The 13,020-nt window shown below is 47.2% G+C and overlaps 1 protein-coding gene across 1 annotated transcript in view; it reads right to left on the bottom strand.

Annotated features, from left to right (window-relative positions):
• The window catches only part of POC1A (POC1 centriolar protein A), a 102,055-nt gene extending 98,117 nt beyond the window's left edge, over positions 1 to 3,938 (bottom strand). The window contains exon 1 of the mRNA XM_065407939.1: positions 3,767 to 3,938. Coding sequence (XP_065264011.1) covers positions 3,767 to 3,927 — 161 coding nt within the window. The 5' untranslated portion in view covers positions 3,928 to 3,938. The remainder of the gene's footprint in view (positions 1 to 3,766) is intronic.
• Positions 3,939 to 13,020: the final 9,082 nt, after the last annotated feature.

Here is a 13,020-nt window from a genome sequence, read left to right as displayed (position 1 = left end):
ACACAGCATCTTCTGAGAAATACATGACTTACTTTAAATCAGACATACCAGAAGTGGGACAAAGTGAGACCAATTTAAAAACACAAACAAACAACAGAATTTAATATTAAGTATCATTAGTTCTTCCTCTCACCAACATTTTCAAAGTAGTGCAGAAGGTATTTTTCTGGCAAACAAATACAAGACTGCAGTACAAAATCCTGAGAATTTCAAGATTCAATAGGTGCCTGGTAGGCTACCAGTCCTGCACCACTCCCTAGTGTAGGGGGGGCTAGCAACAGCACAATGCTGAACGATCGAAGAGCTCAAGCCAAGAGCTGAATGAGAGAAGTGGTGGGGTTTTCTCATTAAAAATAATATTTAATGGACCAGCTCCCAAGTGCTGTAACTAGAAATCCAGGTTCTGTTAGAATTCAAGGGTTCAAGAATCTGGTAAGAGACATGGGGTGCTGCAGAAGGAATGCACTCAGGCCCTGGGAAGAGACAGATTTCTCTTATCTTTCAACAGCAAACCCCCATTTGACTGGCTCCAAAATAAATCCCATCCAGTCCTAATCTGCCAGAAGACTAGTGGCCTCAAGTCTTAAAGGTTGACAAGGGAAAGGGAATTCTGGGTTCTGGAAGCTATATAGAATATCCCCTAGTTTTAAAGAGAGACTATTGGTAACTATTTTTTCTTGCCAACTCAAAAAGCTTCAATTGGCATTTAAATTAAATAATCGTGTGAAGTGGTAAAATTTGTAAACATGGTCCAACAACAAATCTAAGGCCCCAATTCTGTAATCTATTCCCTGCAGACAAATTCTGCACCCATATGCAGCCCCAGTTAATTCAAAGGGGGTCCATTTGCTGAGAACAGTTTGCAGGGGCCCCAAGTATTTTACCAAGAGGTCCTTTCTCCATCTAGTGCAGATCTCTGCTTCTTAGAAACACCCCCCCCCCCCTTATCCACCAGGGAACTGATTATAAGAGCTCACTGGTCACTCCTGAGAACCTCACAGGGCACTCAGCAGTCAGCCCTCCCGGGTGAGCCCACCCTTAATTCCCTGATCTTGCCATGCTTGCTTGATAATAAGATAAGGTCTCCAGACACAGTCACAATCATCATTGTAAACGCTCATAATAAGGGTAGAAAAAGTGTCTCATTGAGTTTAAATTCTTTATTTTACTAATTAATTTTTAAAAAACCCTGGATTAGAGAACAGGATAAGTGGGATCAAGGAAGATCTGAAGAGGAAGGAAGGAATCTCAAAATGGATAAAATCCATGTTTTCAGAGTAAGACGTGCAAATGTTAATTTGGTACTGAAAATTTCTGAACTACCTACCTTCATTTTTAATGAAGTCAAGACCTTCTCACACAGTATAACACTAACAGCAATGCTACTAACCTTCATGTTTTGTTAAGTTACTCAAGACTATCCTTATTGCTTTTTAAGTTCTCCCCTCACTAAAGAGATTGCAGCATATTTGACTACATTTAATCAAGCTGTGAATTTAACACACTAAAGAGACATCTGACTTAAACTTGATATTTTCCTTGAATATAGTTATAGAAGTTCAGTGACTGATAATACTAAACATACACACAAAACAGTACTGAAAGTTGCCACATAAGGAGCTGCCTCAAGACAGGCACAGGCGGAATAATTCCCTTTCCATTCTAGCTTACTTCTGAAATGGCAACCACACATACAGCTTCAATCACTGAACTGATATTTTCAAGGCACTGAGATTTCATCCAGCACAATTCATTTAAATTCAGCCTCCCCAGAAGATCTAGTCTTTCCACACAATTTACACATTCACTTCCAAGAACTCCAGTAAGTGGGGTTTTTTTGTTGAATTCATTTTCAGGATTACACATATTAGCAGCCAGGCTCTGGATGCAGAAGAAGAAACTGTCACTCCCTTTTTTCTGTCTAGATGGATGAACAATGAGGTTAAATTTTAATCAAATATAATTTATCTAGCGTCTTTAAATAATATACATATTTTTATATTCAAGTGTGTCATATTTCTTCCAGGGAAGTTCTACTAAACAGAAGTTAACTATAACTGAAATTGCAATCTGCACATTTTCATCCTGCTTCAATGTAAGTGTAGCTTAACTTTATCCAATTTCACTGTAAAATGGATCTATTGTACAGCCATGGTGTCATTATGAAGGTACAATGGCACCTCCATATTAAAAGAAATTGAGATTTGCACTAAAAGCAGGGATTAAACTTTTGTTATATACGAATAATAGTGCATCTTCCCTAAATGTATTACTCACTCTGAGTACAGAACAAAAATTTAAAGAATTTACAAGAGAGCCTATTAGTTTATGAATAAGAGTTTTTTAAAATGGGTTTCGAGGCTGGGGGGGGGCAAAGTAATTTTTTTTTATTCTTCTAGCAAGTAGATTCTGGATTTTTTAAAATCTGACTCACTTCTAGATTGTAACAAGAACTAGGGCACAGGCTAATTTAGGCTTAATTTTTTTTGTTAACACAGTAATACAATTACTCAGCCATAAAACATTCCAACAAAAATAGAAATGATTAATTTTAGAGTATCTTGCCTGCTTCTTGGGCTGTTGTGTTTAGTTTCAATTGCTAAAGAGTACAAACCAAACACCAATAAGAGAGACCCACCACGAGTCTCCTTCCCTCTCAGGGCCCAGACTCACTATTTCTTTATAGTCTTTAACAGTAGCACTTCCCAGAAAGCCACCCTTCCCCAGCTCTCTGGGCTGGAATCCTCATGCTGGCTACCACATAAAGGGGAAGATCACTTCCCCAGTTTAGTGAAAGAGGAGGGAGACATTCTCAGCTCCATACAGAGGTCCAACAGATGTTACTTGTAGAAAAAGAAAAGTTGCAGACAGAAGTGTGATATGAGTCCATGTTGCACGCACGCCTTTGCCACTTACGGTGTATTTCAGTGGGATGAGTAGTAGATGGGCCTGCTCTGGGCTAACTAACATACTTCGATCATTTTAAAACAGCAGCACAGAGTCTGGATGGTTAGAGGAATGTTAAAAATAATGGTTAGCAGCTGCCAGACAAGCATCTCAAAGCATGTTACAAACATCAAACTAAGTCTTCTAATCTCCCAGTTAGGTAGGCCACCATCACAACTTTAGAAATGACAAAAACTGAGGCACAGAAAGGGTAAGGTCCCATGCAAGTCCATGACAGCATCAAAAATTTAGGTCTCCTGACTTCCAGGCCTGTGTTTTAGCCATATACCATCATTCTGCTATTAATGGGACAGGGAGTTATTAATCTTTAAGTCAACAATTAAAATTTAAAACCAGAGGTCATGAAAAGTCACCCATTGTTTGGTGGACTACAACAAGCAAGTCAGAAATCCAACTCCTAGAACAGATGCCTATATTACAAAAACTGAGCACTGTATTTGTTAGTGCCAGAGCAAAGCTAAGGACTAATGAGCCATGAAACATGAACTGGGAGGGACACCAGTAGGTAACTATTTAAGTACAGTATTACAGCTGTGTCAGGAAGTTTACGCTGATATTGTCTGTGCTGTACCTGTTCTGTAGACAGAGGATTTCAGTCTCTAGGGCTAACAAGCTGGCATCTTCTTCAGGACTAAATTCACTTTATAGAAGAGTTCTATGCAGAATGGCTGTTGCATCACCTAATATTTTTTCCTTTAGCAAATAACAGATTCCCAACCCTCACACTGGAGCACTCCTGCCAGTGGAAATCACACACCACAACTTAACATAAAAGAGTTAGGAAGCAGGATATACTTACACATTTGGAACCCATAAACGGACAGTTTTGTCTCTGGAGCCTGAGGCCACCAGATGGCCAGAAGGTGAAAACTGAACACACATCACTGCATCTTTGTGACCCACAAAGCGATAGGCTCTCATTTGGGGTCTCATACTCCAGATCATCAAGCATGAATCCATAGAGCCACTTGCTAAATTTAGAGGAAAAAGACTCATTTAATATCTTCTCTGAGTACACTGGAACAATCATACACACTGAAGGGATCAGCACAGATTTCAGCCCTTTCAAACACTGGTTCTCTCCACTGAATTAAGACCTTTGTTAACCCTGGGGCACCACTACAATTCTATATTTTATTGGCAATTCAAACCAACCATTCAGAATCACTTATTAATTGAAAGTAGGCATGGCAACCCAAGCTAAGAGTTAGTTCATGTAATTCTGTTATTGAAGTAAACAAACAAGTACAAACATTGTAAGAGATATTCCAATAGAAGGCAATACACACATGTGCAGAGCCTCTAAGATTTGAGACTCAGTGTCTCTTCATCAAAAGATTTTTTTCTGTTGGAGAGCAAACAGCAGTCACGACTTTGCTTGGTTAATTATCCAAATGTAGATACACAAAGCAGACAAGTCCAGCAAGTTAGAGACATATAGAAAAAACACTTGTGACAGTGCTTTGTGCCCCAGGAACCCAGCTTTTCTATGGTTACACAGTTACCAACATATCCTTCTGAGGCACTGCTTCAGATGAATGTTCCCAGCCTTCTCTATGCCACTGACCCTGATGAAAGTGCAGCTTCCCCTACAGCCTGCCATGTTTTATATGTCCGTAGTGCAGTGGACACTTACTGTGATGTATAATGGCACAGATATTCAATGGCAACTTACAGAAAAATATTAGACTACAAACCTCTAAAATGGTGACAATTAAAATACCTCTTCAAACTAATCCTACATTTAAACTACAGAAACTTTGTGGGAAAGGGGTTGATTTTTGTGGGGGGTTTTAAAGCAAACAAACAAAAAACAGACAACTATGTGGTATAAAAATCTTAGCCTGCCAACAGACAAAAGCATCATCTTTATGTCCCTGTCAGAGCACCAAGTGGGACATATCTCCAGTGAATGTAAAACATGCCTAGAAAAAAATACAGATTAGTTTTTGATACTAGGTTTAGATGCTATAGTATCATAATCACAAGAAGATTTTAATTCGTTTCAGTTGTGGCAAAGTACCAAACAGCTTTTGCTGGAAACATCCTTTTATTTCACAGTCATTTCAACACAAAAAAGAATAGCTCTCTCCTTTCTTGGATAGGATTCAGGATTAACCTAGACCAGTGTTTCTCAAACTGGGGTTGCCACTTGTGTAGGGAAAGCCCCTGGCGGGCCAGGACGGTTTGTTTACCTGCCCCGTCCGCAGGTCTGGCTGATCATGGCTCCGACTGGCCACGGTTCACTGCTCCAGGCCAATGGGAGCTACTGGAAGCGGCGCGGGCCGAGGGACTTACTGGCCGCCTCTTCCAGCAGCCCCCATTGGCCTGCAGTGGTGAACCACGGCCAATGGGAGCCGCGATCGGCCGGACCTGCGGACAGGGCAGATAAACAAACCAGCCCGGCCCGCCAGGGGCTTTCCCTACACAAGCGGCAACCCCAGTTTGAGAAACACTGACCTAGACCCATTTCAGACAGGATGTTCCATTATTCATGTTCCTTTAAAGGGAAAAAATTCATACATTTCCATTCAGTGGCTTTTTGCCAGCAACACCTTTCCCTAAAAACATTAGGATTAAAATAAAGAAGGCAGCTAAAAATATGTGGATTGAGGACAGGGCTGAGACTCTAGAGATATTAATTCTATTCCTAAGTATGCTACTGATTCACTGTATGATAAAGTTACTTAACTGCAGTACCACAATTTCCCTATCTATGAAATGGGGAAAATAGCACTTAGCTATCTCTGTAAAGCACTTTGAGATATAAGCAGTATTTTGCAGTTTATTATTGGCGAGTCATTAATAGCATTGGGTAGGGTAAACACCCCAGTAAAATGGCATCAAATGAAAGCTCACTTCTTCAGCTTAAAAATATGAAGAATCAAATATAAAGGATGGGAAGTGTACAGGTTGCTTGAATATAAAGTAGCTGACTCAATATACCTGACTCAAATATTTTGAGTCTTCCTGCCTGCATTTTCATTCATAGAAGTGCTGTACCCACAGCACTTGCTATGTAGGACTGTAGCACTGCTCTTGCTCTGCAGTTGCTGGCCTGAACCTAAAAAGAAAGAGCAAGGGAAGGGAGACAGGAAACAAAACAAGAATAAAGGAGCCACTGAGAAACAAAAGGGAAACAGGGTAGGAGGGAGTGGTAATTAAGAGAATATGCTTAACTTTGATAGTCCCTAATTTTCAGAGCAGAGGGTTATATGGGTTACCAGGGTCCTGATAAGGGATACTGAAATATGCCTTCTGACAACCTATTGGACTACTGAATTTCAAGGTGCTCAGCCCTGCTGTATCTGTATGTGTCTACTGGGCACCTTTGCCATATCATTTCTTTGTTCACCACCTCTGCAACAGACATAGCAATTCTCTCCTGTACTAAAAAGCACAGTGGGCCTCAATGTAAGTAGTAGGCCAATGGACAACTGTCAATTTCTATTTGGTTCTCAGGAAAGACAACTGATTACAATGCAATGCATTGTATTAATGGACAGTAGAAGGAAAACAAGCCTTGGTTTAAGTCACACCAAGTAAAAGTGAAGTTTTACCATACAGTGGTTTCAGAGTAAAGTGAGGCACACAAATATGCAAGACACAGTGTAACACTCAATGCTCCTTGCAACTTTGTCAGGATAAACACGCACTCACGCACACACTTAAAAAAGCCATTTTTAGAATTTAAGCAAAAATGTGGGCCTTTCAGCCTTGAAAATAATTCTTCAGTGATCTACAAGTGATTATTTCTGAGCCTGTTTTGTAACTCAGCAGCTCTTTTAATTACACTGAAAAAAGAAGAGACTTGTCAGGTGACTGTCAGAACATAAAAAGATAATTTACCCAATTGCTTCTTATTGAGACTGAAATCCACACTAGTGATGGCATCTCGATGGCCTTTAAAGTGTTTCTCCAGAGATGGATCCTCCTGAAAGACAATAAAATTTAAAGAATATAGGCTAATGTTAATAGAATATCAGGGTTGGAAGGGACCTCAGGAGATCATCTAGTCCAACCCCCTGCTCAAAGCAGGACCAAGCCCCAGACAAGTTTTTGCCTCAGTTCCCTAAACAGCCCCCTCAAGGACTGAACTCACAACCCTGGGTTTAGTAGGCTAATGCTGAAACCACTGAGTTATTAATAGTGACCTTAGCACAATAAAAAAAAATTACATATTTTTATGACAAGGCTTGGCAATTTCCCCACCCTAAAATACTCAAGGCCAGATTTCCAAAAAGAATAGCCCAGCACTGGGTGATAAAACAGTATGCGTGCAACTACTTGTATAATTATGCATATAATTACAAAAACAGTACATGCAGCTAGTCAGTTGCACATCAAAGGAAAGGTGTGGGGGAAGGCCAAAGAAGAAGCAGAACAGAAAGATCAGAACTAGCAGCAGGGTAGCTATAACATCACTCTCTCACATCATTTGTATGCTTAATGAGATTTGTGAGACACCAGACATTGGTGGCCAACTACCAACTTACTTTTTTTTTAGCCCACTAGGCTACAAAGCAATAAACCTAGTTGCAAAAGACACCTCCAAAAAGTGAGGGTGATTTCAATAAGAATTCATAAAAATAGTTTTGGTTTTTAAAACGCCAGCAGGGAAATCCTCACGGATCCAGTTACTGCACGTCTCCCTCCCTGTGCCTAACCCAATCGGTCCCTAGCTCAGAAACGAAAGTGTTAGCGCTCCTTTTCAAACGGATTGGGGGCTGCATCGAGCACCCCACAAGGCCACACAGCAAAACTCAAAGGCCCTGTCCCGCAGCTCAGGCCAGGCTTCAGGATCCTGCAGGGAAGCCCCCGGCAAAGCCCCCCTTGGAGAACTGCCACCACCTACGGGGGGGGGGGGGGGCAGAGCCGCGGGACGGGCGGGCGGGCTCTGCGGTTGGCAATGACTTTTTGCAATAGTAACAGGGCTGCAACACCCCTCCCTTAGCCCCTGGCCCCACCCCAGCCCCGGCAAATTTAGCCCCCCCGGCCCCACGCCCAACTGCTCCCACCCGCCCACAAACTTAGCCCCCGGCCCCACTCCCAGCGCATCGGCCCCGGCCCCTACCAGGCCGGCGGCGGCGGCCATGGCGTGCGGCGGGAGCTGCCGGGCCTGTCGCTCTGGCCGCGGCGCCGGTTCAGTTTCCGCGCCTCCCCGGCCGCCTTAGTAACGGCGTCAGGCCCTTAAAGGGAAGGCCGGGCCGGGCTTCGCCTCCGACAGGAAAAGCGGCCCGGGGCTCGCTTGGCGTCGTGCTGGGGCGGGGAACATGGGCGCGCGCGCGCACACTCGTTCTTACACACTCAGTTCCTTCAGCTGTGCACACTTCTGCTGTCTGACACACATACCGTTCACGTGTACACATTCATACACACACACTTCACATGTGCACACATGCAATTCACACGTTACTCCTGAGGGCATTCTATGCCAAAAAATAAAAATTCTGCACCAAGAAATTAAAAATTCTGGGCACAATATTTTAAAATTCTGCAAGTTTTATTTGTCAATAAATAAATGCAGATGTTCCAGCATGGCAGTGGGGAGCACAGGCCACTGGCTGCATGAAGGTGGGCGCTCAGCCTGCAGCCACCCCATCCTGGGGACATAGACTCATTGGTGAGGCTGCATCCGACCTTGACACAGCACAAGGCCTGGGCCTGCCCCTCTGTGCCAGGCGCACCAGGTGTGGGGCAGGCAGGATCCAAACGTGGAGGGGCTCAGTGTGGGGTGAAAGGATTCTGTGTGGGACAATCTGGGCGCAGGCAGCTCAGTGGGGAGGTTAGGCAGGTTGCCAACTTTCTAATTGAACAAAACCAAACACCCTAGCCCCACCCCTTCCCCGAGGCCATGCCCCCCATTCACTACATTCCCCCTCCCTCCATGGCTCACTCTTCCCCACCCTCACTCACTTTCACTGGGCTGGAGCAGGGGTTGGGGTGTGGGAGGGGGTGAGGGCTCTAACTGGGGGTGCGGGCTCTAGGGTGGGGCCAGAAAGGAGGGGTTTGGGATGTGGGAGGGAACTCCGGGCTGGGGCAGGGGGTTGGGGTGCAGGAGGGAATGAGGGCTCCATCTGGGGGTGCAGTTCCTGGAGTGGGGCTGGGGATAAGGGGCTTGGGGTGCAGCAGGGGGATCCAGGCTGGGGGTGGGGCAAAGGGGTTCAGGGTGTGGGAGGGGTCTCTGGGTTGGGGCAGGGGGTTGGGGTGCAGGGGAAGGTGAGACTCTGTCCTGGGGTGCAGGCTCTGGAGTGGGGCTGGGGATGAGAGGTTTAGGGTGCAGAAGGGGGCTCTGGGTTGGGGGGCTCAGGGCTGGGGCAGGGGGTTGGGGTTTGGGGTTGAGGCACAGGCTTACCTCCAGCGGCTCCCGGTCAGCAGCGCAGCGGAGGAGCTAAGGCAGGCTTCCTGCCTGTCCTGACTCCGCGCTGTGCCCCGGAAGCGGCCAGCAGGTCCAGCTCCTAGGCGGAGGTGCAGCAGGCGGCTGCGCGCTGCTCTTGCCCCCAGACACTGCCCCCATAACTCCCATTGGCCACGGTTCCTGGCCAATGGGAGTGTGGAGCCAGTGCTCGGGGCGGGGGCAGCGCACGGAGCTCCATGGCTCGCCCCCCCACCCCCCCGCCTAGGAGCCGGACCTGCTGGCTGCTTCCAGGGCACAGCGCGGTGCCAGGACAGGTAGGGACTAGCCTGCCTTAGCCCCGCAACACCACCGACCGGACTTTTAATGGCACATGCACATTTGCACATACACACCAGGGCCATCTCACCTGGTGCTTCCCTCTAACTGTGCTCCCAATTGCCACTGCCTCCCAATTCCCTCACCTGCATGCCATGCTGTGGGCTGCCCCTACCCTGGTCTAGCTCTGCAACAGCTCTTAGCCCCTGTGTGGGGACCCAAAAGCCTTCAGCCTCCCCAGCATGCAAGAAATCACACTTACGTATGATTCATCTCTAACCTGAAGGGACCACTTCTGGTAGCAGGAGGACAATTCACATCTCATCTACGTGAGGGATGTTTCCTAGTTATAGCCACTAATGCAGCTGAAATAATAACATCTAGGTCTGATATAGCACTTTTCATCTGCAGCTCTCAAAGGAAACCCCTAGAGTGGACAGATAAACCCTACAACCTCGGATTTACACTGGTGCCGTTTACCCTGGTTTCGCTCGCGGCTACTGCATGGATGCAAATCATGACTTAGAATGGTTTTGCATGTCAGCGCTAGAGGTTTGCAGTGATGTGAATACACCAGGGGCTGCTCACTACTCGATGAAATCCCCAAGTAGAGCTAGCTGACAATTTGTTGGAAAATTTCAATTTACCTGCAAATTTTTGATTTTCCATCTTAAAAATCCAAAATGATGGAGGCTGACTGCCAGCCAAGAAGGTCTTGCCAATTTCACTTTCTGCAAACAGGAAGAAAGTGAAATTGACGAGAAGCCTCCAGGAGAACAGCTGCAAAGGCAACAAATTCTTTTCTGAGAGAACCCAAATGGATTTTTTCTGGAAATTTTGTCATTTTTGACATTTGCCCTGATTCAGGATGAATATTTTTTCAAAAACATATTTTTTTTTATGGGACGGTATTTCCATTTTCTGGCCAGCTGTATCCCCAGTGTCAGAAAAGTCTTCAGATTCCAGCCCCTGAAGCCCTGGGGCTCTCTGCTGAGATTGCCTAGAGAAGGCTCCAATGGTGGTGATGGCTTTAGTGAGATAGACACTTTTCCACCAGACAGCCTCCCCCAGTAACATTCAATCACTAGTAATTTTAGCCAAAACCAATTCTCTAGGGATGAAAAGCTCTATACCTCATTGCCAATCCAATGAGCCATCCAGATTGCCATTGTGTTTTGGAAATCATCAGCCAGACCTGATTAGGACAGCCATCTGTGTCATTGTGAGGGCAGAGATACAGATTCACATTACTAGATGCTGCCATGCAGCTGAACTCAAAAAGCTCCCCAGATCATTAGCTTTGGGGGGGGGAAATCTGCATTGCTTCAAGAACGGCGCTTCAGCCAGTATTTCATGTGTCTAAAGAGTGTGGTTCATGAAGCCAGTTCTGCAAGCACTTACTAAGCAGCAGAGATAGTGCTTACCACTGCGAGTAACTTTATTGATGTCAGCACTTACACATAAGCATTTTTGCAGGGTCCGTCCCCTATTATAGTTTAAAACTGTTCTATGAAGCAAGGAGTGTGTCTGCCTTGGTGTTCTGTTTACACTGATGATGCTCCATAATAATATTATTGTCATGTACTTCTTGTACATGGTGGGTGCAGGTTAGGCTCTTGTACCAGATATGCACTGATTACAGGGCTTCCTTTGTAGAGAGATACATCAGATACTCCTGGGGAAATTCTGCACCACTGTGCGCATGCATAATTAATAAGCTGTGCATACTTTTAATTTTTTGTGCAGAAAAAAGCTTCTGACAGAAAGTTGCTGCAGTTCCACCTTTTGCCCACCAGATGGCACTGTGGTGATAGAACAGAGCAGCAGCTCCTGGCCAGCTAGGGAAAAGAAAGAGCCTGCATTCTTCACAGTGCCTGTCAGGCCAGGTCAGGAGACAGGGGCTATGGGGAGACAGACAGTGTGGGGCTGCTGGTGGGAGGTCACAGACAGGGGCTCATAAGGGCTAGTGGGGGAGGACAGACTGGGGCAGAGGCTGAATGGGAGTGGAGGCACAGGGTCACAGGAGGGAGGGAGGTGCAAGGTCAGATGGGGGGGTGCAGAGCTACTTAGGGACAGGGGGTGGCTGAGTGGGGGCACAGGGACACATGGGGACAGGGGTGGGGGTGCAGGGCCACACAGGGACAAAGCAGTGGCTGAGTGGGGACACAGAGACACATGGGACGGGGGGGGGGGTGCAGGGCCACATAGGGATGGGGGGTGTCTGAGTGGGGGTGCAGGGACACGAGGACAGGGGGTGTAAAGACACATGGGGGTTCAGGGACACATGGAGACAGGGGCAGATGTGCCTGACTGAATGGGAGAGGCTAGGGGTCAGCCAGGGTCTGCATGGGGGAAGCTACCTAACAATCCCTCCATGCACCTCCTGCAAAAAACCTGTTCCATACTTTTCCCACCTATACCCAGCAACCCTCCAAGTTCACACCCAGGCTCCTTCCCAGCAATCCCTCTCCCTCAGCTCCTCCATTACCCAACTCCCCCAAGCCTTTGCACTGCTTCTGAGGGGTGTGGGAAATACGGTTCTGTATTGTAGTTTACCGTATATACTTGTTCATAAGCCAAATTTTTTTAGTAAAAAAGGGAAGCATCAGAGAAGGGGGTCGGCTTATGAACAGGTATAGAGAGGGAGAGGTGGGACCAGTGGTGAGATGGAGCCGGTTCGCAAGAACTGGTTGTTAAATTTAGAAGCCAGTGTAGAACCGGTTCCTAAAGGGGCGGGCGGGTGAGCAAACTCCGGCCCGCGGGACCGTCCTGCCCGGCCCGCCTGAGCTCCCAGCTGGGGAGGCTCTCCCGGCCCCTCCCCCTTTCCCCCCCCCCTTGCAGAGCCCCAGCGCGCCGCACTGCCGGCACCAGTGCTCTGGGCAGCTCTGCAACTCCTGCCGCTTTGAGCGGCATGGTAAGGGGGTGGGGCTGTGAGCTCCAGCGGCCGTGCGGCATCCTTACACAGCAGCATGGTAAGGGGGCCCGGCCGGGGCTGGGAGGAGGGGTTGGATAAGGGGCAGGGAGCGGTTGGAGGGGGCAGAGGCTCTGGTGGGGGGCGGTCAGGGGACGGGGAACGGGGGAGAGGGGATGGGTAGGCGTGGGAGTTCTGGGGGTCTGTCGGGGTGGTGGTGGATGGGGTCGGGGCAGTCAAGGGACAGGGAGCAGGGCGAGTTGGGTAGGGGGTGGAGTCCTGGGGGGCAGTTAGGGTGGGGGGTCTCGGGAGGGGGTGGTCAGGGGACAAGGAGCGGGGGGGTTGAGGGGCGTTGACGGGTTGCGGGTTCTGAGGGGGGCAGGACGTGGGTTGGGGTCGGATGGGTGGAGGGGGGGAGACAGGCACGTGGGGCTTGTACTCACCACACGGTTCCCTACCAGGTCTTTGG

The sequence above is a fragment of the Emys orbicularis genome, chromosome 7 (assembly GCF_028017835.1).
Source record: "Emys orbicularis isolate rEmyOrb1 chromosome 7, rEmyOrb1.hap1, whole genome shotgun sequence".
Taxonomy (NCBI): domain Eukaryota; kingdom Metazoa; phylum Chordata; order Testudines; family Emydidae; genus Emys; species Emys orbicularis.
Note: the sequence above shows the minus strand (reverse complement) of the source record. Positions and strands in the feature narration are given on the sequence as shown.